Consider the following 26,030-nt stretch of genomic DNA (forward strand, 5'->3'; position numbering starts at 1 on the left):
TATTCCAGCAACATCACGTTACTTTGAAGGAACCATGAACATCTCCAGCAGAATCTAGTTTTAAGCCTGTGTGATTGCAACAAATGCCCAACACCAAAAGCCCCTGGAGAAAGAGATCATCACCAATCACAAGGGAAACTTGTAGAGTGTTTGAGAGTTATGGTACACACATACATATTTAAGTAGAATCTTATCAAAGTTACCATTGTATCAATAGAGTATTCCAAGAATTCGTAAAAGTTTGTAAATCAGACTGTTCAAACCATGCTATATATCTGTCTGGAATTTATTTTGCAAACTGTAAAATGTTATTCAACACATGCATTGAGACTGACTTAGGTTTCACGTCTACTGGAAAGTGTTGAGAAACAAAAGAAGAATAAACTCTGTTGTGTAAACTGGAAATGGGATTTATTCTCTGTAAATCTACCCCCACCCCAGACAGAAGGGTAGACAACTCCTACAGTACATCCAGGGGGCGCCACCTTCCTGTCTGGGTGGGGCCATACAGCCAAGACTTCCAGAGGTAGAATAGTCACAATAACTTACCAAAAATGTCTGTACACCTTTTGAATATTTTGTATTCTCCTAGAAAATAGATGGCGGCCATTTCCTTCCAACAACAACTTTGTCTTTTATCAACAATTTTGACACAGTTGTCGACTGATGACATGACATTGGCTATATGTACAGCATGAGATACAGCGTAAGGCACAACAATATCAACTTCACACAAGTTCCCAGTGAAAAACACCTGCTACCTTCGCACGTATAATCGTCCAATCGGTTGTGACCAGCAGCACACTGACACGTGTACGAGCCAATCGTATTAACACACACTGTGTTGCTAGTGCAATGGTGGCCATTTTTCCCACCCTCAGTAGCACATTCATCGATGTCTGAAAGAGAAGAAAAAAGACTTTTTAAATCACATGAATACAAAGTTATTTTCGAAAGGTTCAATCATTTCATATTAACAAAACACACCCCTAGAAACTGATCACATCAAAAGGACACTGACGTGAGAGTCTGTTCTAATTACCATAGCTTGTCTTAATCAACATCCTTGTTGACAGAGTGTGGCTCACACAGACCAACACATATAATTGCTTTCCTTATAATTCAAAGCAAATATTTAATTCAATTCATGTAAATCATGTTCCTGGCAAAGAAATGCACACATTCACATTTGCACATTCAAACATATTGAACATCCAGTGAGCTGGGTTAAATGCTGATTTAAACCAAGCTCGCTCACCTGCCTCATACAATGACAATGAGGACAAATTGTAATGGGTACTGTCAGTCAATTATAAACAACATTGCATGTGTCTTTGATGATCTGTTACAATCCAATACTATTTTCCATGACGAACTACATAAACAAGGACAAAATATCTGAAAATGACATTTTGTTTGTTTGCTGTTGTTTAACATAGCACTCAGTATAATTCCAGCTATGAGGGCGGTCTGTCAATACTTGGGTCTGGTCTTGACAATCCAGTGATTGACATCATGAGCATTGATCTACGCAAGGGGGATACAATGACATGCATCAACCAAGTCAGTGAGTCTGACAACCCAATCCCGTAAGTCGCCTCTTACGACAAGTATAGTGGCCTCTTACAACAAGCATAGTCGCCTCTTACAACAAGCACAGTCGCCTTTTACACGTCCTAACACTTAGTACACCCTACATCCATAAACCATTTTTGTAAGGGTTTAATGCTTTCCTTTATAGCCCCCATGGAACAGCTACTCTCCAAATTTCTAACCTTGATCTTCAAGGGGAAGACAAGCATGGGTTGCCAAAGACCAATTCTAACCTGGATCTTCAAGGTGAAGACAAGCATGGGTTGCCAAAGACCAATTCTAACCTGGATTTTCAAGGGGAAGACAAGCATGGGTTGCCAAAGACCAATTCTAACCTGGATCTTCAAGGGGAAGACAAGCATGGGTTGCCAAAGACCAATTCTAACCTGGATTTTCAAGGGAGTGAAAGTAAACTATTTTTACCCTTAAGCATCAGGTACAAGTTTAAAATATTCAAAAACTTTCAACACTAACTGAATGTTAAACTTTGCATTAAAGGTCAATGCTAGAGCTCTAAAATCTTTTGAGAAGATGAGAATGCAGGAATTCTGTTGCCTTATATAGACATTCCTCCGACGACACCTATCTTGACAACTATAGCAACCAATTATAGCTGTTCATTACTCTGCAGCTACAACCATATTTTGTGAGCATTTTTTTTCCAACAGACAGTAACTCTACCTTTGGCTTGTCATAATCCATCACTTAGTTGTATTTGTATAAGACGGGCCAACCATCACAGCAACAACCACTTCTAGAGTTAACATCCCCCGATTAACCAGTCAAAAACAAGAAGTGCCAAAATCAACCAATCACAACACCCCATTCATGATAAGTCTCTTCTAAAGCATGGCTGGACAATGCGTTTAGAACCATTAAGGTAACAAACAAAGACAAGCGTTTTTCTTGCCTACAAAGATTAAGTATTCCATGTAGTACAATACCGATAAAGATAAGTTCTAAGAAAAGAAACCTCAATGTTGAAAAGAAAAACATGTAGTGAGGAAGGCAATGATACCTAGAACACGAGTTTCGTGTTGCCAAACTGATACTTTGTGGACAAGAACCCGACAGGTATCTCAGATCACCTGACCTCTTATGTTTAAGCTGATGAGTTAAACTGATGGTTTGTTTTCATCTTCACAAAGCAATGTTTTTCTCTGCTTCCATATACTAAGGCTGTCTCTATCATCAAGGTGTTGCATAACAAGGATTCCATGTTGCCTCCGACAACTCCTAGTTTTGTCTCTGATGAATATATCATGATGACATTGACTTACGGTGCCATTCACCTCTGTGCAGTACATCACCACATTGCTAACTATTTCACTCAGAACAACCAACAATGGCTCACAAGCATTCACAAATAACTCACATAGGACTTGCAAATGTTATTACCTGCTTTCTTTGCTCATAAGTAGCGGAGAGAGTTCAAGAATATCTTTTCCATACTTAGACAAACCAACATTCTGGATGCAGTAGGCTTAAAGGGGCTCGTTTCAGCTATTAGGCCAACTCACTATTGGCCTTGGTTATTCCTACAGAGCTACTCATCTGCCAACTTTTGTCCCATGAAAGAGTTGATAATACAGGGTTTTTATCACATGTGGCCGACAAGACTAAGCCTATTATTATATTCACACGTTCACACATCTGTTAACTTCAGTTTGATCAACGTGGTGTAACAAAAAACAAACTCAAAGTCAATGTCATGATTTTGTTCATCAGAGACAAAACTAGGAGTTGTCGGAGGCCACATGGAATCCTTGTTATGCAACACCTTGATGATAGAGACAGCCTTAGTATATGGAAGCAGAGAAAAACATTGCTTTGTGAAGATGAAAACAAACCATCGGTTTAACTCATCAGCTTAAACATAAGAGGTCAGGTGATCTGAGATACCTGTCGGGTTCGTGTCCACAAAGTATCAGTTTGGCAACACAAAACTCGTGTTCTAGGTATTGTTGCCTTCCTCACTCCATGTCCTTCTAAATGGCATTGTGTGTTCATGCTTGTTCTTCTTTCCACCACCGTGTCGGGTATTTTGGGGGATTGTGGTGGGGGGAGAGAGGTATCACTCAGACAGTTCAGTGGCATTGAAATACATACTTTTTTATAGACCCTACATGTTCTGTATGTACTACATTATATGAAATGCTTGCCTTGCTTCAAGTTTGCTAAATCAATGAGTGAGTGAGTTAAGAATAACGATGCTATGAACAGTATTTCAGTTAATGCATCACAGCCTATAAGACTGAAGTGAGAGTAAAAGCCAAAGTGACTAAGGTCATTAAAACATTTTAATCTGCTACAACCAAAGACTAACATCGGTCCTACACAGGGAGCTGTGGTCACTTAAACCCAAGGCTACCTTTGCCATCCCTAAATACAAGAAACAAAAGACATGTGTTGTTTTGGGGGCCCTGTAAAAATCAAATCGAGAAACTGTCCCTACACCAGAAAGGTTAGGCACTATTAAACAATTCAAATTCAAACTGGACATTGTCAGTATTGAGTGCAGCCTAACACGGAGATTTCCATTTCCTCATCAAATAGACAGAATAAATATCAATATCTTCTTGCCGAGATTTGACGACTCTTTACCATAGTGTAGGGAAATAAACTGTGATTAATGATTCAATAAGACATCTTGTTGAGGCAAATGATACCATTTTATGTATGTAATATCTGAGTACAGGGTACTGCTGAGAGCATGAGGTAACATTGGATGTCTGTGACAGCAGAGAAAATTATAACAGTCTATCCTCCCCATACTGCTTCCTATGGATGACAAACTCCACCAATCAAGCACAAATCACTGATCGCTGACTACAGATTGACAGAATGTGAGGGTCACAAAGGGTGGACAACAAGACACAATTCCTTATTTTAAGTCAATTTGTCAGAAATATTATGTCAACAGCTCTACACAAGGCAGATCAGAATAACATTAATCAATCAGATAATCTTAAGCCTGTGAAATGAGAATAAGGAGACAACGTAAGCATGATTTAATATTTCATATTCGCATTCTTTGCCCCTTCATCGTTAGCCTCATTGTAATTTACGGAATTTGTACAAGAGTAGAGCCAGTAAATCCATAGAGACCAATAACCCCCTGAACAAGGAAATAGCCTCCCTGCGATAGCGTTCTTCTAATAGCGCAATCTCTAGGGCGTGTTTGGATAGTGTGTTCAAAAGCTTTACCAATATCGTCTTCATCGACTATGAATCCTAAACAGACTGCATCATGGGAAATAATGCTGCTGTCCTTTAAACTCTGACTGATATGTATAAAAATAATTCAGGGAATTACAAATGATATGATCAAAGTCATTTTGTCCTCATTGAAATTAATAATTCATTTCTACACAACAACTTTTATTCATCAGCTGAGCTGATAATAAATAAAATTTAAAATATTACTTTCAACAAATAATATATATTAGGTAATATTTGCATTTGAATTCACAGAATAAATGTGCATAAAAGGATATTTTCTGAATTATGGATAAAAACCATATCATCCTTTTAATTTTAAATGAATAAAAACACTAGATTAAAATTATTTGATTATTAAACTTAAAACAGGAAATTCTTCCAGAAAATGATTTATGGCAATTGCTACATCTTTAACACCAGATTTATCATTACTTAGATTTTTTTCCTTTCGTCTTAATAATCAACATATGTTTTCTCCAGACTGTTGCCTACGGTTACTGCATCTCCCTACGATACAAATCTTTCCTAGATCAAAGGCGAAAGTATATCTTTCACACTAAATAATCTATATTTCCGCATTTTTTCCCCTATTTTCAATGATGAACATGTGTACCTTCCAGATCTTTGCTCGAGGTTGCTATCTCTGTGAACAGATACAAATCTCTTCCAAATCCAACCAACACCATAAAACTTTTGCTACTCATCCTCAAGCTAAATGGGACAAAGAAAATTAAGGCTGCACAGGAAGTGGGCATAAAGCTTACTCGACTCAAATCCTCTCTTATTTTTTGTCGAGACGAAGATAAAATGAACTTGTTCCCCCCTCCTTCAACCGAGCTAACAGGTGGTCCAACTGTAGAGCTACCGCTATTATCACATGGACTGCAAATGCCTTAGTTCCCCCTATCTTGTCTGAAACACTGCGAGGCAGGGGGACCTTGAGCCCCCTGGGCCCTTGTGAAAGATCACAACTATAAATATTGCGAACGCTGGTAGGTAGCAGACGTATTGCGTGATCAGAGGCCAAGCAGCTTCCTGGAATGAAACTTAGACACAAATACCATCGTATAATGTTAAGATAATTCCAAACTTCACCAGATCAGTCAATCTTCCTCACAGAAATATCACAACTTTTCCTGTTTACAGAGCAAATTTGTCATAATAAGCATATGGATGTTACTCGGTTTCGTTTATACATTCGGCAGACATTTCATTCCGTATCTAATTCACTGCAATTATAGCTTAACACCGATTCCACCCTCCGAGATGGACCGCTACCCTGATCAGTCAATGACCTTTGAAAGGTCTCTATCTAAGCAGTTCCAGACAGCATGGATCTTCTAGACAATGCCCTCAGTTAACCGCAATCCCAACCTATACAAACATGTCGGACACGATGCAGATACCTTCAGCTTGCAGAATGCCATCCACTCCCTGACCCCCCTCCTCCCCCATAAACTGCAGAAATCTCCAACACAAATATGCAGCAACCTTCCCAGGTATTCCTCCTCCATTGGAAGGAACTGACATAAGATTGGAGAAGTCTGTTGATTTGTGGTGCGAATTTCAATCTAAACAGGATTCTTAGGTCTGTTCTTAGTCAATTCAATACAATCTCACATTTGCAGTATCAGGTATCACAGTTGAAGCATGAAGGAGGTGCAGTGTCTTCATCTCCACACAAGCCAATAACCTCAAGGCCACTCAACTCACACTAATGTTTCTCATCAAGAATCAACTTCCTAAAGAAGAACTCTGCTTGACAGTCATTGTTGGTTTGTTGTTTTACGCCTCACTCAGCAAAATTCCAGCTATATGACGGCGGCCTGTAAATAATCAAGTCTGGACCAGACAATTCAGTGATTGATATCATGAGCATCGATCCACGCAATTGGGATCGATGACATGCAAGCCTGACAACCCGATCACGTTAGTTGCCTCTTACAACAAGCATAGTCGCCTTTTACGGCAAGCATGGGTTGCTGAAGGCCTGTTCTACCCCGGATCTTCAAGGGTCCTGCTTGACAGTCAGTTGTTCCAAGTCTGTGGAGAGTTGTACTTATGTCATGTATGAACATTGTTTCAGTGTAATTATGGTAATCAGTAAACACTAGATTATCATATACTGAATAACATATTCAAGTTTTTGCCATATTTGTCAAAAAGGCCACAAATATCCAAATAAATTGTTCAGTGTATTTAGGTATGAGGTAATCAAACACAACAATGTCATTAGTCGGGTTCGAATCTCATTCCATGCTTGGAAACATGACTATGTGTTTTCATTGTGTGTATGCATGATATTATCAGTATCAGCACACAAACAGTGGAATTTCTTCAAAGACTTGCTTGATCTTGCTAGCACAGCCAGTTGGCCAAAGCCAAGTTCCCCTTTAAGAGCTGCTACAGTGTGTTTGATGCATCATCTGCACAGCCTTTTCTGTTAACACATCTAAAAACTGACTTTCAACATAATTTACGACTATTAAAAAGCTATCAATAATAAATTTACCAAATAAGAAAGCCATGTTTTATTTAGAAATATTCACATTGAAGTTGCCTTTTAACCATTTTCAATTTGACAGAAAACTCATCTCTAGGAATGTAGGACATGCAGATGATAATGTCATCATCTCTGTTGCTGAGGCAACTTGTGCATAGTGACAAGATTCACCAACAATCTAGGTCAATTCCAGGTGAGCTGTGTCAGTATTGAGGGGGTGGGGGTGGGGATTTTTTTGGGGGGTGAGGGTGTGTTCCTTCTAAACCATACACAAGAGTACTTTGTAGAACCTATACACAGGAAAATATGGACAGTCATGTAAAGCTTTAGTCCTAGTTGTGGGTGCTTATAAAGATTACTTACAGTGTAGTCTTGAAGTTCATCAGGGGGCTCTTGCTTTTATTGGAACAGGGTGTTTAATTATGGCAAATACGGTATATTGTAGCCTCCTTTAGACAAGTCAGTGACTGACAGTTTAAAAGTGAGTGTATTGAACTGGCTTAGACAAGTTTCCACATGTCCACATGTGTGCCCTTCATATCACTCATGTGTACCCATGTAGAACATGTATGTCCATATCATCATTAGTGTACGCATATAAACACATTTGTGCCTGTTATACACATGCACATAAACACACCTACGTCCGTATACTGTATCTGCTCACACACATAAACACACCTACGTCCGTATACTGTATCTGCTCACACACATAAACACGTCTACCTCTGTATACCATATCTGCTCACACACATAAACACACCTACGTCCGTACACCATATCTGCTCACACACATAACCACACATACGTCCGTACACCATATCTGCTCACACACATAAACACACCTACGTCCGTATACCATATCTGCTCACACACATAAACACACCTACGTCTGTACACCATATCTGCTCACACACATAAACACATCTACTTCCGTATTCCGTATCTGCTCACACACATAAACACACCTACTTCCGTATTCCGTATCTGCTCACATACATAAACACACCTACGTCTGTATACCATATCTGCTCACACACATAAACACACCTATGTCCGTATACCGTATCTGCTCACTCACATAAACAGACCTACGTCCGTATACCATATCTGCTCACACACATAAACACACCTACGTCCGTATACGGTATCTGCTCACACAGATAAACCCACCTATGTCCGTAAACCGTATCTGGTCACTCACATAAACAGACCTACGTCCGTATACCATATCTGCTCACAAACATAAACACATCTACGTCCGTATACCATATCTGCTCACACAAATAAACACACCTACGTTTGTATAACGTATCTGCTCACACACATAAACACACATACGTCCGTATACCCATATCACACTCTATTTTCAGGCAGTCCAAAATCTACCATCACCATCTGTCACAAACCCACTGCAACATCATCAACATATGATGACGGCACCGCTGGTTGTACACCTACCCTGACAGTAATGTCCGTCGCCTTGGAAACCAGGTAAACACTGGCATGCATAGCGGGTGGCAAGGTTGATGCAGCTAGCATTCTTGTGGCAATCATGGCCAACAGCGCAAAAATCTGTCCCTGAAATAGAATTTCATTTTATTAACTATCTTTCACGTGAAGTATCTAAATGAGCTCATTGACTTATTTTTTCAGGAAAATAGAAAAAATATTAATACTCTTGGTTATATATGATAAACTATTGGTTTATGATCAGGATCTACCAAATATATCCCCAGCTGGGGAGATGGCAGTCATCCCATCCAGTGACTGTCTGGAACTGCTTCCGCCAAGTTTACAGGCACGACCCCTAGTGTAGGATATAGCAGAACCCATGTACCCAGTACCTGTCAAATGAGTGATTGATGAGGACCTGATGGTTATGTTTCAAGAGCCCGTTGTGTCTATATTGTTAAAAGAGCCATCCATGTCTTAAACCACCAAGCCATCAGTGTCCCAAAGACTTAGACAACCAGGCCATCAGTGTCCCAAAGACTTAGACCACCAGGCCATCAGTGTCCCAAAGACTTAGACCACCAGGCCATCAGTGTCCCAAAGATTTAGACCACCAGGCCATCAGTGTCCCAAAGATTTAGACCACCAGGCCATCAGTGTATCAAAGACTTAGACCACCAGGCCATCAGTGTCCCAAAGACTTAGACCACCAGGCCATCAGTGTCCCAAAGACTTAGACCACCAGGCCATCAGTGTATCAAAGACTTAGACAACCAGGCCATCAGTGTATCAAAGACTTAGACAACAAAACCATCAGTGTCCCAAAGTCTTAGACCACTATCCCACCCATGACGCTGTCCCAAAATCTAAGCCCACCCATCCATTCATGTCCCAAAGTCTTAGACCATCTTCTAATCCATGTCCAAAATCAAAGACCACCTACCCATCCACATCCAAAATGTTTAGACCACCAACCCATGAATGTCCCAAAGTCCTTGGCAACCAACACAACCATGTCCCCAAGTCATAGACCACCAACCCATCAAGACAGTCAGCAGAATGCCATACATCCTTATAGTATCAGGGTGAATGCAACTGGGTTAGTTTTTGTGGAACTGAACTAGGACTAAACCTGCATTTCCTGGATGTCAGCCACTGAATTCAGTTAACTATTCCAAACTGAAAACTTTCAACTGTTATGTTTGGAAACTTCAGGGTATTTCAAGTGTCATGTTATGGGGCGTGCCACGTTGCCTGTTTGCTCAAGCTAAGTAAAAGGTAAATAATATCTCTACAGTGGCAAATTGTTCAAAGATTAAAATTCCAGTGGTTATTTCCTTTCTATTTCCATTGAGCTCCCATCAAGGAAAACCGTATTGTTTGAACTATTAAACAGTGTTGGCTCATTTGTTTGGTAAGACTTCATCAAAAAGGTTGACAAACAGCTCCACAGCTTAACCTTTTACACTGTACAAACATGCTTACATACAGAGAGAATATACATGTATAACTCAGAAAATAACAATTATATCAGAGACGAGTAAACCAATTATCTTGTGATACTGGAAGTCTAGTATACTCGTACCAACTGAGACTAGCATACCACTCTTGCTTGACAATCTTGCTGATCTGCTGATCATAATGGAATAAAGAAGCTGTCATCCGCAAAACATCTTGTCTTTACTGTTACTAACTCCTAAAAATGCCAACCAAACACTGGATCCATGACTTGCCAAGTCATATCAAGGCCACAAAATACCTCAATACTTTTACCAGCATGCTTACCTTTACAGACCGGACAGCACTCGCCTGGTATCTGTAGATGCTCCGACTCCGGACAATTCAGCTGCGTACAGCTAATGGCTGGTTCTTTCCTCTCACACACCATTTTTCCTTTCTGGAAATACAAACACATCCTTTTTTAACATCCAAAACTGACTCCCACAGGAGATATCGCTTTTGTGAGATCAAGCAATATCTACATTGTAGATATCGCTGCAATGAAATTGCATCACAATGCATTGCAGACCATTGTGACATCATTGATTACCATGATGTCACAATCAAATGACATCCCTGAAGCTGTTATCACAGTAATGAGGCTAGCACACAAACAATGGTGTGACTGGTTTTGTCCTAGCTGCCTATTGGCCTAAGCAGAGATGCCAATCCTAAATTGAGGCAATTAGAAATATGTGGGATAATTATGGAAAAACGATAAAATTCAATCAACTTCAACATTGAAGTCTGTGAACTTTCCTACGACAAGCTAAAACAAGTGATTATTATTGGTTTTTCCAAGAAATTAATGCATGCAGAAAGGTCAATAATTGGTCAAACTTACTGACATATTTTACAAATAATGATAATATATGTATTTCATATTGACAGAATGTGTTTCAATATGTTATAATAATTTCACCCTAATGATTGTCATCTCTGCTGTAGCCTCCTGCCCCTTTAAGGCTAAAAACAATAATAGTCTTGGTTCTTGTTTTATTTCCATTTTAAAAAAAAACAATAAAAATCCATAAAAATTCCAAATCCAACGGTAGTCAAATGCTGTATTCCAGTATTTTACTCATCAAGGTATACATTTATGTAGGGTGGCCCTTTCCCAGGTTGATTGTACACAACTGTTTTTTGGGTTACACAACTGTTTATTTGGCTAAATACTAGTTTGAACAACACACCCGCCTGCCTGAGAACCAGTTATTTATTTTTTTAGCATAATACATGTATAGCCTTGTATTGTACTTACATCACAGGTACAAGTAACACACACTCTAGGACTGAACCCTTCACCATGGTCATAATACTTTCCACTGTAAAAACAGTTTGCTGAAAAATAAAAGTATTGGATTAGGGTAAGGCTATAACAATCAATTGGTAACTCACTGCCAGGGTTGCTTAATTCAAGTCAAGCAGCTGAGGAACCTGAATTCTCTGTGCAGACATAAAGGTGTGACAGAAAACAATGAGTGAGTGAGTGAGTGAGTGAGTGAGTTGGGTTAAATGCCACTTTTAACAGTATTCCAGTTATATCACCTGTAAATAATCTGAGTCTGGATAGACAATCCAGTGACTGACATCATGAGCTTTGATTTATGTAATCAGAATAGGATGATATGTATAAACCAAGTCAGCAAGCCTGACCACCCAATTCTGTTATTCTCTTCTTACAACAAGCATGGATTTCTGATAACCGATTCTAACAAGGATCTTCATGGGGGAGGGAGGGATGAGTGACCGTATGTGTTGTGCCCCTGTGAGTAGGAGGTTTCCCCCCCCTCCCCCAGCACTCATTATATCAATAAATGATTTGCTTGCCCTAGACTTGAATATTTACAGGTCGAATAAAAATTGCTGACAAAACTACGAACAAACAAAATTGAGCAAAAAAACAAAAATACATACTAATTCAGAGTAATAATGTTTTTAAAATGGACTTCCAGAGTTTTCGGTTTGCACAATGAATTATTTGATTGTGGAAGGTATTACATGATTACATAGTATGAACGTATTTAGACGTGTATCTTTACAAGTGATCAAGGGGCTCAGGCTAATCTCAAGTGACATCTAACACACCATAAATTTATCAGAAACACTTCAATGTTACATAGGAGTCCATTCAATTTCTATCAATGTGACAAGTTGGCGCACAAAAACATCAGCAGTTTGTCCTGTAACAACAGTTTAACTCAAAGGGGAGATTAAGACCCATCTATCTTAATTCTTGTACACAATATTCTTCCGGAACAATTTCATTAGTGGCTAGCAAGTCCATTTATCTGTGATCCCCTGGGTAATCTCCCTTGATAGCAGACATTTTGATATGTCACCAGAGACAAGGTGAGAGTTGGCGTGTCAGACTGATCTCGCGCTGATCAATCAGCTGGTCAACCGGACTGAAGTGTCTGGCCTAGTAACTTACTTAGCCAACCACTGATTTAGCCTGGTGTGAAACATTACACCATATAGAGCCCGGAGATTAAGCAGACAGTTAATTGGGCTGCTGCAATCTTGCGAACTATTCTATCATCTGGTTCTGTTAAGAATAATGTACATTTAGTTGGGATAATTTCCATTTCTGACGTGATTATATCTTGGGAAAATACACAACTGATGCAGACTTTAATGACATAATGCTACGAAAATAGACATGTTTCTCATTAGAAGCTTATACTCAATTTACAGGTCACTAAGCTTTCCATCTTTTCTCAGTAGGCAGTGGAACATAGAACAAATTTTAAGAAAAAGAGTACCACTTAGTGAGAGAGGTTGTAAAAATCTTCAATGGACACCATCATCTAATAAAGTAGACCTTATTTGAGTCTGTTCATTCATCCACTGTTTGTGAATGGTGAGCGGATGCTGTCTATGTATATTTTGTAAAAACAAATGTATCTTAATTTGAAGGTTTACATTGTTTGTGTTGTGTCTAACCCTGGCTGTAGTGACTTACATGTAACATGAATACAGGAATAAAAAATATCAATAACAAAAAATAGTTTTTTAAGAAAATGTACGTAGCAAACCAAACGTCATAGATGAAACTTGTTAATAAACAGCATAATTTAATTTGTTCATATGTAAGAAACATCAGTAGCTTGGAACTCAAGCAGAAGATGAATATCAAACTATGACTCACGTCTTTAAAAAGTAGACTTTTGCCAAACCAGCCCTTATTTCATGCCACATACATCAATGTCAAATGCCATTTAAGAGATGAGCTTTTACTAATATGTCTATGAAAGTCGATGAGGAATAAAGCTAGCCCCATCTCCCTAGGTGTAGAATGCTGCGCAATCAATGTCCCAAGCACAGGCACCAGACACAGGGAGTCTCATACACCCATCTGTCGATTGTAAAAGCAATTCCTACTTCCGTGATTCATGTATGTATCTGTCTGTGTTTATTCTAGATATATTGCCTGTTTTCTTGAGGGTTGTCTCTTCGTTAGACAAACCCTATCGCAATGGTAGACTTTTCGATCATGCTTGGCCAGCCAGCCTGCTTTTTCAGAAACGCTACAAAACCTCAAAAGGAACAGTTTTGTGTCATTTCTTTACACACTTCAGAGGCATTTTGACGGTGAGTCTCTATTGATAAGACTTTTTCAACATCTGTCCACAAAAAAATCAGTTTTGGTATCAGGTACTTTCTTTGATGTTTTTATGAGACGTCATGTGTTTTTTTTTGTATGACATGCCTATCATTTTAAGTGGTTTCAATCATACAGTCTAACCTCTATGATATATTTTTAAAAAAAGGTGCAGTGAAGATAATTTTAAATAGCAAACAAGAGGACGAGTGACAGTATTTTATTGGGATATAGAGGTACAATTGCAAAAGTAAAGGTTGTGGCGAACACAAGCCCTATTGTTCTCAAAATTGTTCCTTTTTTAATCCTAATAAAGTACTGTCACGAGTCCTCTGTCTGTCTTAGAGCACAGCCAAATACTTAAGAGCTAGGGATTTGACTCAAGACCCAGGTGTCTGTGTGCACCTCCATGTACAGGCAACTAAAGCAGCATTGGCGCGTAACGCTGAAGTACATCTTCAGGATATGATTGTACCACCAGTGACCCAAACAACGAACACTCATTGGATCAGAACCTTAACTGTGCTCTACTTCAAGTATATATCCTCATGAAGTGTTGAAGTATTTTTGAAAGGCATATAAAAGGTATGGCCATAAACATTTATTGTGAGCGGGGTCAGCGGTGTTCCAGCTCTACCGTGAAGGCCTAGCAATGGAAGAGCGGATCAGGTACACCAATGACAGTAAAAGCAACAATCCACTCTGTCTGATTGTTTGTTGTTTAACGCCACACTCAGCAATATTCCAGCTATATGACAGTGGTCAGTAAATAATCGAGTCTGGCCAAGACAATCCAGTGATTGATATCATGAGCATCGATCCAAGCATTTTGGACATGATGACGTGCATCAACCTGTAACTCAGCAATATTCCAGCTATATGACAGACAATCCAGTGATTGATATCATGAGCATCGATCCTTGCAATTGGGATCGATGACGTGCATCACCCAAGTTAGCGAGCCTGACCACCCAATCCCGTTAGTCGCTTCTTACGACAAGCATAGTCACCTGTTACGGCAAGCATGGGTTGCTGAAGACCTATTCTACCCCGGATCTTCACGGGTCACAATCCACTGTCTGAGACCCAGGTCACACTTTGTAACCAGCCGATACCCATGTTAAGCAAACTCATACTCACTTAAACATACTGGACAGCATTTCTCTTCTCTATAGACAGGGTTCTTGCACTCCAATTGAGGGCATTGTAATTTTGTACACGTAATACTTCCATTCTGAAAAATTAAAGATAAAACAACTTTTATCATCAGATGCAATGTAAATTCTGATCACACACAACTAAATTACTAGCATCTCTCCATGAGTAATGTCTCTTACAGTAAGCTTCACCTCTGATATGTTCTCTATGTAGTAGATATACTAGTGGCAATAAATAAGGGAACAGATTGCAGAATAGCAAGGAACTGTAGGGGGGGCAATGATATCAGGGTATCATTGCTCTAGTGTTAAGAAGGACTCATCTGCGCATACACATGGCACAGGGATTGGGGTGGGTGGTTTGGTAGAGGAGAAGAAAGGACACTAACATCATGTATACCCACAGTACACATACACGCAGCACTGGGGCTTGGGGTGAGGTTGTTGTGTACAAGGAGATTTGTTTGTTTGTTTGTTGTTTAACGCCGCACTCAGCAATATTTCAGCTTTATGATGGCGGTCTGTAAATAATCGAGTCTGGACAAGACAATCCAGTGATCGATAGCATGAGCATCAATCCATGCAATTGGGATAGGATGACATGTATCAACCAAGTCAGCAAGCATGACCACCTGTTAATCGCCTCTGACGACAAGCATTGCCGCCTTTTACTGCAAGCATGGGTTGCTGAAGACCTATTCTACCCATGATCTTCACGGGTCAGAGGGACACCTGGTGGGTACTCACTCATCCTACATATACAGATGTCACTGGGGTTTGGGTGTGGTTGTGAACAAGGAGAACCTGGTGTGTACTCACCCTGCACATACACGCGGCACACTTATCTCGCTCCCACTGCTCCCCCTCTTTCCGAATCGTTCCATTGTCGGAACAGCTCCGGGCACATTCACACTGCTCCAACCCAGTTAATCTCTCTTCTGCCTGCAGAAGCTGCAAGAAGACATCAACACCATCAGGAATTCATGCAAGGCTTCAGATTTCTACACCTGTTAAATATCTAAATTCAAAATCTTACTCAAGGAAAGCATTTATATCCCTAAAGAAAAATCTTCTCCATTCTATAACAAGTAAATGAGATTTTTCTTTTTTTCGAAAATGCTACACAAACACTATTTTCTTCATCAATGCGGATAAAGTGAAGTCTCATTACATTAATCGAGCCACTGTGAGTACTTTGGCAAATCTTGTCTCATGAATAAATCAACACCTGATCACCTTTTGGCTTTAGTTAAATCATATACTGTTATCTGAAGCAAAACCTGGAGACGCTTGTTAATCCAATTCTTTCTTTCAACACTCACATAAACATTGTTTACAGTCCATCATCACTATGAACACCCTTATTACTATTATTATCTTCTAGACTTACCTTCATTGATATATTTTCATATAAATTATACATTTCTTTAACTTTTTGTTCCAAAGCTTGATACTGAGCACAAGTTGGACAATCTGCAAAGTAAACGAGAATATTATCAGAATGTTGTCAAATAAACAGAGTTGCTGGTCTACAGGAAGTCTACTGAACTTCCTCAGTGATGCTACCGTGATGAAATATATTTCTTACTTATCAGGTTATCCTTGGCCCAAATTTGCCATTTAATTCTACTTCCTCAACAAACACACAGGGATTCAAGTACCCATGCTTGTAGAAGGAACCAATCAATGATGACGTTACAATGCATGACATGGCTGATTGCGTGTAGCCTTGTCCACATATGGACTGTTATCGGAATGTGAATACGACATGACACATGTGTCACTTAGACATGATCCTATGTTCTTTGAGTCCCACATTCGCCCTGATTATGAACGTCAGTGTGTCAGCACCCTACCCGTGCTTGTGGGTTTCACAAAGAGGTAAAGGTCTAAGGCCTGGATGATTTTAGGCTTCCCTTCAACGTAACCCTGACACGTAGGGCCGAGATATAACTGTTCGACGCAGCGCAAAATACATCTCACTCACTTCATTCAGCTCAGGGGTGCACTTTCAGCTATGAGTTATTTCACATAGCAAGATATAAGTCAATCACTTGCCCTCAACACAAAATGAACATATCTAAGAATTACAGTAGAATTTCTGCAACTTCTGTTAACCTAGCAAATGCATAAGTATACAAGACAGAGAAATAGTGCGTGATTGGGGTTTCATGCCGTAACGAACATTGGTATGTCTTCAGGAGCCTTTAAATTGCGAGTGCTACCATGTTGTCAGCAATATTCCTGCAATATAATGGCAGTCAGTAGATAACTGAGCCTGGACCATGTAAAGTGGTTAGTGACTGCTTGAGCAACCATCAGGGTGCACTGACACAACCATCAAGGGGCACTGACACAACCATCAAGGTGCACTGACACAACCATCAAGGTGCACTGACACAACCATAAGTGCGCACTGACACAACCATCAGGGTGCACTGACACAACCATCGGGGTGCACTGACACAACCATCAAGGTGCACTGACACAACCATCAGGGTGCACTGACACAACCATCAGGGTCACTGACACAACCTTCGGGGTGCACTGACACAACCATCAGGGTGCACTGACACAACCATCGGGGTGCACTGACACAACCATCAAGGTGCACTGACACAACCATCAGGGTGCACTGACACAACCATCGGGGTGCACTGACACAACCATCAGGGTGCACTGACACAACCATCAAGGGGCACTGACACAACCATCAAGGTGCACTGACACAACCATCAGGGTGCACTGACACAACCATCGGGGTGCACTGACACAACCATCAAGGTGCACTGACACAACCATAAGTGTGCACTGACACAACCATCAGGGTGCACTGACACAACCATCAGGGTGCACTGACACAACCATCAAGGTGCACTGACACAACCATCGGGGTGCACTGACACAACCATCAGGGTGCACTGACACAACCATCAAGGGGCACTGACACAACCATCAAGGTGCACTGACACAACCATAAGTGCGCACTGACACAACCATCGGGGTGCACTGACACAACCATCAGGGTGCACTGACACAACCATCAAGGTGCACTGACACAACCATCAGGGTGCACTGACACAACCATCAGGGTGCACTGACACAACCATCGGGGTGCACTGACACAACCATCAAGGTGCACTGACACAACCAACAAGGTCAATGACACAACCATCAGGGTGCACTGACACAACCATCGGGGTGCACTGACACAACCATCAGGGTGCACTGACACAACCATCGGGGTGCACTGACACAACCATCAGGGTGCACTGACACAACCAACAAGGTCAATGACACAACCATCAGGGTGCACTGACACAACCATCAAGGTGCACTGACACAAACATCAGGGTGCACTGACACAACCATCAGGGTGCACTGACACAACCAACAAGGTCAATGACACAACCATCAGGGTGCACTGACACAACCATCAGGGTGCACTGACACAACCATTGGGGTGCATTGACACAACCATCGAGGTGCACTGACACAACCATCAGGGTGCACTGACACAACCATCGAGGTGCACTGACACAACCATCAGGGTCACTGACACAACCATCAGGGTGCACTGACACAACCATCGGGGTGCACTGACACAACCATCAGGGTGCACTGACACAACCATCGGAGTGCACTGACACAACCAACAAGGTCAATGACACAACCAACAAGGTCACCAATTCAACCATCAAGGTCACCAATTCAACCATCAAGGTCACACACACACCTGGGGATCCTCATTAGTTGATTTCTATGTACAAACTAGCTTCCTAGGGGCCTATTACGACCCTGAATCCCCACCAGATTCACACCAGGCAATAATGTCATGAATTATGCAATAAATATGGAAATAAGCTTCAAGAAGAATATCGGATGAGTGAGTGAATGTTGTTTATCTTAGCAGTTAGCTATATTCCAGCTATACCACAGCTTTACCACAGCCATATCACAGCTGCCTTTTAATAACCATGTCTGAGCAAGGCAAACTGGTGATTGATAGCATGAACAATAATTTGGTTCTTTTTTGTTTAACACCACACTCAGCAATACTCAAGCTACGGTAGTCTTTAAGTAATCAAGCCTGAACCAGACAATCAAATGGTTGATATCATAAGCATCAATCTACACAACTGAGATACAATGAAATTGAGAGTCTGAACACCTGATCCTGTTAGTCGCCTCTTAGAACAAGCATGGGTTGCTGAAGTCTGATTCTAGCCCGGACTTACACAGGCATGGATTAACAGTGTATAAAATGTATGCCATCTAACCCAATAAGCTTGTGACTAGAGCTTCCTCACCTGTATTTTGATCCGGACATTGTAATAAATACCCATGCGATTGAGTAACTATTTTTACATCTTGTAAAGCCCCCTGAAACAGACAAGAATAGACACAATACTAGGGGTGAAATGACACGATACATAAAGGATATTTAATGTGTTTTCTCAAATACCACTTTTATCTCATCGAGTGAAGTGGGGAGAGTCTAATATTTTCACGAGTGACGCAGTCACAATTGAAAATATTAGACTCTCCCCAATTCATTTGTCATAATTAAACATTCCAGTTTAAAATGGATAACTCTTTAATGTTTTTCACTAGTGACTGATATAACTTTTTTATATCAGTCACTAGTGACTGATAAATTGATCTATCGTCACTGATAAATTCCAGTATTTCATTCATATGCATATAATAAAATACATTTCACATTTCATAGGTCACAATACAATACATATCAAGATACATAGGTCACGGTACAATACGTATCACGATACAAAGGTCATGATATGATACATATGGCGATAAATATATTTTACGTCAAATCGCATGGAAAGTTCTTAACATCGATTCACCTCAACACAATAGTATATACACAGCAGGGTGTAGAAACTTTCATTACTTAACCATCTTTTTCCACCAACTTCAAAGAAAACAGAAAACAAAAAATCTTTTGATTAAGGAACAATTACATACATATACTTCACTTCTGAACTTAATCATTACTACTTTATATCAAATCAAAAAAACATCTCTTAGTGCAAGCCAGAGGAGGTGTTGACAACACAGCTGTTGTTTCCTGTCTCTGGACTTCAGCCACGGGAATATTACTGGATATAAACACACCTCATTTGACACAAAAACATTAATCAGAATTATTTCAACAAAATACATGCATAAACATCTCAAAGATAACATTTTGTTCAAATTCCTCGTTTAAATTGATATCAATTTGATTAAAAAATAAATATATTTCCTGCAATTTCAACATCAAACCCAATTTACTTCCTTTCACTTACTAACCCACTGCAATACACACTTTCCGATATAAACACACCTCCCCGAATTCTCCTCTCATTCCAGCTGAAAGCTATTACGAGTTATAAACAGACCACTTGGTTGGGAAATCTTCTGCTAAATTAGTCATTAAATCCTCAAATAGATCCCCACATCAAATTTCACAAAAATGCTTGAATTCAGCAAATACCTCAGGTGCATATACTATTTTCAATCCCCAGTCTCATATTACTTAATTTGAATCTGCATCCCTTTTTCTTCACTTTTCCAACATTTCGGACAAAAAATAGAAATGATATAAACAATGAAGACTCTATTAAATAAGAAGTAGTAATCGCCCAGACTGGTGCCAACCATCTTGAAGCGTTTCCTGCGATTCCTACAATAGTTAATTAACCTATTCCTCGCAATATCACCACCGCACACATGACATTGTTTGGCTGCACGTATTAATATGTCTGCAATCCCAAGAATAACCAACCAGCAGTCTCTTCTTAGCCTATCAGCTTCCGCTTGCATGGGCGGAGCGCTTCTAACTCACTATTTACCAAAAATAAAAACATGTTGGCACCGTAAATGTGATTTCAAACTTTAAAAGACTTTAAAATTCTTGGCAAAAGAATGGACAAAAAGAGCTTTTAAAAAAGAACACTTTGCAGAGAAGATACTGTTCCATTAACCCATTCAAGAATAACTGTATGAATGAGTAGCCTCTCATTCCCCCATTTTCATCAGCGTCACCAAAGAAGCAGGGTCTCCTGTACCCTCATAAAGAGGACACAGTGCCATGGTTATTCCACAAGTTAGTATCACTAAGGAAGGACCATCTACAAATGTCTCTTACTTGGTTAAACATACGGTATAGCTTCTCTTGTAGGCTCAAAGTGTTTTTCATTGTATGATAAAATGTGCTTGGGCCACTGCCAAACAGGGCATTATTTGATTTCACGCACTGCAGCGTATGAAATCTGCTTGATATGATTCAGTGCACGAAAGTTGTGGTTGTGTCTCGGTAATGTATCAGTAATGAAAAGGTAACATCCATACCTCCGACAGTTCACGCTACAGGTCATGTGATGTGCAGAGTCCTACATCCACTCTCTAATCGGAAGAGACATTAATCTGCATCAACTTACAACACATCCCTTTCAATAAGTACATCCCATCAGTTACCAAGTTGCTTCACAACCGCCAGGGATGCTATGATGCTGGGAAAGAAAAGCGCAGAATACGCAGTTATATATGCTAAAATAGCCTGTGGCAAGTAAATACTGTGATTTACAAACACTGGGAATAAACCTACAGGGGTATAACACCGCACTCAACATTATTCCAACTCTATAACGGCGGATTTTAAATAAATTAAGCCTGGACCAGATAATCCAGTGATTGACATCATGAGCATTGATCTGCACATGTGGGATACAATGACATGCATTAACCAAGTCAGTGAGCCTGACCCCTGGATCCTGTTAGTCACCTTTTATAGCAAGCATGGGTTGCTGAAGCCTAATTGTTCAGGATCCCCAGATCTTCACAGGTAAGATGTGGTAGTCAATCAAAATATTACTCTGTTTATTTTAATGTGGGCGTACTACTACTGTAAAATTTACCATCTTCATCTACTTTGATCATTACACATTTTTACTTCCCATGACAACTTCGGCACAGCTGGACCAAAACTATTCATGCAAATACAAGCCCAATATCTGGTGATATTACATGTCGTGCCAAATATTTGCTGAACAAACAAAATTTATATAACAGATTCTGCAAGCAATAAATATAATGAAAACTTAAAACTCAAAGACTTGAATGAAAATCCAAATGTCAGGATGTGCATTTTGTGGGCAATCAAAGCCAAACAATACTTTCCGTAATGTTTCATACATCACAACCATGACATGGCAAATATAAAATTTCATACATTGTTCCGACAAATACCACGTAGCCCTGACCTTTAGGAAAAAACTAATTAAAGTGTAATGAAATATAAAATCAATTTTCATTCAATATCTTTGCTTTAAGCAGAAAACAGTTTGACATTTAGAAACATGATAAACTAAGGTATTAGGTATTAAAATGGGTGTGTTCATATCCAGTTTATGAAATAGCTTTAACATAAATCTAAAATATTCTGAAAAGAAGAGATCTGATTTCATTCATGTCCTGTTATTTTTTTCAAAAGTTTATCACCAATGTTAAAAGGATTCTATATTGATCGTTTCTGAGCTTGTGGCGAAATATATGCCAATTCATTCTTTTCTCCAATCAACAAAATGTACAATGTACTTTACACACAAACACTCACAGATAGAAGATCTTATTCCATAAATGTTTTTCTTATTTTTTTTCTTGGAATATTATCATGTCAAAGCATGTTGTTGTTTTTTTTATGGTGCATTATTATCAATTTTCTTCCTACATGTACAACAGCATACAACACATTTTAGTCAAAACAAGACATCAATGAATAAATAAAATATTATCCATATTCTCTCAATAAAATCTTATTTCAATATCATGTGCAGTAGAGTGACAAATACATGATAATATTCTGTTTCATTCCCTCTTAAAAGGCCAAGACTGTTTCCACTTGAACTCCTGTGAGGAGGAAGACACACTTGGGAGACATAAAACACATCTTGCCTTGACGCAAAATCATAATCTTTTCATGCCCTTTTCACAAGACACTCAGTGCAAAACACTAAACCATGCATGCCATCTGGTCTGGAATTCAATGTGCACATAAATTTTCACGGAGTGCATCGTAATTGTCTCAAATATGATGTCAAGCCTTTGAAAGTTTCAACAAAATCCAATAAAATAATCCATATGGAGCATGAGTGGCATCCATTTTGTATTAATGATGATGGTAGTTTTTGTCCGGATTGATTTGCGTTAATTTCTTGAATTAACGAGACCAGTTATCCTTGAGTGGTTTCCTGTGGGTCGTTGTTGTGGGACAGGGGTTGGTGTCGTTGCCATGGCTCTCTCTTCACAGTGTTTTCAAATACACATTCAATAACCTTCTCAAGGTTCAGACTGGATGACATCCAATGACTATATTAAACTGACAGTTTCCTCTTCATCTACACCTCAGAGTTAAGACAACCATCTTCTAAAACTTAACCCATTACAGTCATACTAATGGATCTGCTGTCCTTCACTGTTCGTCTTCTTCTGCACCATCAAATCAGAATCACATAATTCTGTTCTCCTCGCCATCAAGGATTCAAAACACAAGTACACAACACCACCTTCATCAAAAGTCAAATTTCTTCCACGATCATCAGTATTGAATTTCCTTTCCTGAATCAGCACTGATAACCACCACTTAACCCAAACTTCCATGAATATAACTTCCTTGAAATGACAAACACAGCACAAATCTGAAATACAAATCACCAATACTTACCCTAAAAAGTGCATGTTGGCCATTTCTTTGACCAATAAAAAGAGCTAGTTTCCCTGCCGTGAACTCCCGATCCACTGTGTGAATCACTCGCTCATATATTTTGCTACAGTTCACCAGGAGCGTCACATGGGCTCCGCTAATGGATAGGGCTAAGTGATGCCACTGGTTGTCTGCAAGTCTGTATGGGAATGTTTCGACATGTATTTGTTGGTCATGTGTATAGTGGAAACGTATTTCATCTCGTCGTCCACTACTTTCCACTTCTAAAAATCTGAAATATGAAGAGCAGGACAAATTAACATCAAGTTCGTGTGATAATGTCTGCACGATCAGGACACATGGAAGAGAGGGTTCCTTCGAGTGAGAGTGGAACAAGTGCTGACAGACAAGAGGTCAAAACTGAGTTGATGTTGCAATTCTGACATTGATCAGAGGAACCTGGCCCAGCTAAGGGACACAACCCTCCACAGTGACTAGCCGTGTCTCAGACCACATGGCGACTGTGCCGCCAACCTTCCATGCCTCTCCAAGAATGAGCCCAACACATCAGAAATGCCATGCATCTGCAGTGTGCCGTCAAACCAGATCTGACTAACATAACATCATGCCTTTGATTTGATTCATGCCTTTGATTCTACCAATAACTACCACTGGTTCACCTGCTCCACGAAACAATCTGCACTGTAGTATTATTTATTCTTCCAAGGCTTAAGGGGGCGGTCGGGTAGCCTAGTGGTTAAAGCGTTCGCTCGTCACGCCGAAGACCCTGGTTCGATTCCCGACATGGGTACAATGTGTGAAGCCCATTTCTGGTGTCCCCCGCCGTGATATTGCTGGAATATTGCTAAAAGCGGCGTAAAACCATACACACTCACTCCAAGGCTTAAGACAGTTTTTAAGTTCCCTTTGCGTAACTAGACCCTGATTTCAATATTTACAGGCTGCCATTATCCCTGAAGTATTGCCGGGGCAGAAGTCCCAGGTTTGATTCCCCTTACCGGTACAATGTGGGAAGAACATTTCTAGTCTCACATGCACTATTCCTAAAATAAATTTGTTAAGTTAAACCAAATGATACTGGATGAATTCAAATCTTGCAGGGCTAACACTGCAAAGCCACTTGTTCAGGTACCGGTATACAAAATCCAATGTACAGTAATTGGAGGAATGACTTTGTCTCAGTGACCTTCATTACCAAGGACACAGGTGCAACAATGTCCGCACACTTTACCAACACTTTGCACACACTTTACCAACGCACACATGTTGTAAGATGAAGTCGCTTCCTACATCAAAGACAAATCCTTCAGATGAACACAACTCCTTGAGAATAATGGCTGAAATTCTAGTAGATATGTCAGCTTGTACAATTTAACATTTCCTTCATGCTGTTTTGTATATTGACGTCCTACGTCACAGTCGTGGCAACCACTTTCAAAACTTTCTGCTTCAGTAATTACTAATTAGATTTACCTTGAGAAATCACTTTTATTTTGACGTCAGGAAAAAGCATCATTACCTACATCCTGTTACCATTTTTTATTCCTAAAGAAAAAAATATCAGCGGAGACTCAGGACTGAATAGCAGGCAATACAGTTGAGATTTCTCCTTCACAGACTTCTGATATTTACCTTGAGGAATCACTGACATATTTACTCCATTAAGAAATAATACATCCGATGACAATTTCTAGAATTAGATACATCAAAAGAAAACTCAAACAGTATACTGGTACACTAGAATCTAAAAGTTTACTAAATGTTTTAAATTTAAAGTATTTCTAGGGTTGGTGGTAAACCATTTGGTTTTTTTAAAATATTCACCTAATAACAGATGGTCAGGATTAAAATATGTTTAAAAAAACCAACATTATCAATATTTGATTTTCAATAGCACAGGAAGTTTGACATTTCAAAGAAATTTCAGATGGTTGACATATTAAAATGTGTGACTTTTTTCAATTTTGGAATGTGAAAAAAAATGATAAGACAAAAGTTTAAGATTTGGTAATAGTAAGTAGCCAGGAAAATAGTTTCAAGTCAACAACTGACAAATCAAAACAAGCAAATCAATGGTCCTATTAGGTAAAATTCTTTTCAAGGTACTTATCAGTATTCACAAGGCAACAATTTATTGCCATGACCTAAGGTAAGAACTTAAACCCAATGTTTTGTCTCGACATTCAAATTACCTAGCAGATATAGCACGTAACAGCTGGTAGGCGGTTCTTAATTGAGACAGGAGTCTTAAACTGATGGCTAATTAAT

General features: G+C 39.6%; 1 protein-coding gene across 2 annotated transcripts in view; it reads right to left on the reverse strand.

Moving 5' to 3' along the window:
• Positions 1-394: 394 nt before the first annotated feature.
• The window catches only part of LOC124127008 (protein kinase C-binding protein NELL1-like), a 126,078-nt gene continuing 100,442 nt past the window's right edge, over positions 395-26,030 (reverse strand). For both annotated transcript variants that reach the window (XM_046490504.2, XM_046490505.2), the window contains exons 4-12: positions 23,763-24,033; positions 19,345-19,417; positions 16,425-16,507; positions 15,854-15,985; positions 15,018-15,111; positions 11,535-11,614; positions 10,559-10,670; positions 8,780-8,899; positions 395-899 (exon numbers count right to left, since the gene is read on the reverse strand). In XM_046490504.2, coding sequence (XP_046346460.1) covers positions 682-899; positions 8,780-8,899; positions 10,559-10,670; positions 11,535-11,614; positions 15,018-15,111; positions 15,854-15,985; positions 16,425-16,507; positions 19,345-19,417; positions 23,763-24,033 — 1,183 coding nt within the window. In that variant the 3' untranslated portion in view covers positions 395-681. The remainder of the gene's footprint in view (positions 900-8,779; positions 8,900-10,558; positions 10,671-11,534; positions 11,615-15,017; positions 15,112-15,853; positions 15,986-16,424; positions 16,508-19,344; positions 19,418-23,762; positions 24,034-26,030) is intronic.

Source organism: Haliotis rufescens, unplaced genomic scaffold, assembly GCF_023055435.1.
Source record: "Haliotis rufescens isolate VD_foot unplaced genomic scaffold, xgHalRufe1.0.p SCAF_5, whole genome shotgun sequence".
In the NCBI taxonomy this organism is placed as follows: domain Eukaryota; kingdom Metazoa; phylum Mollusca; class Gastropoda; order Lepetellida; family Haliotidae; genus Haliotis; species Haliotis rufescens.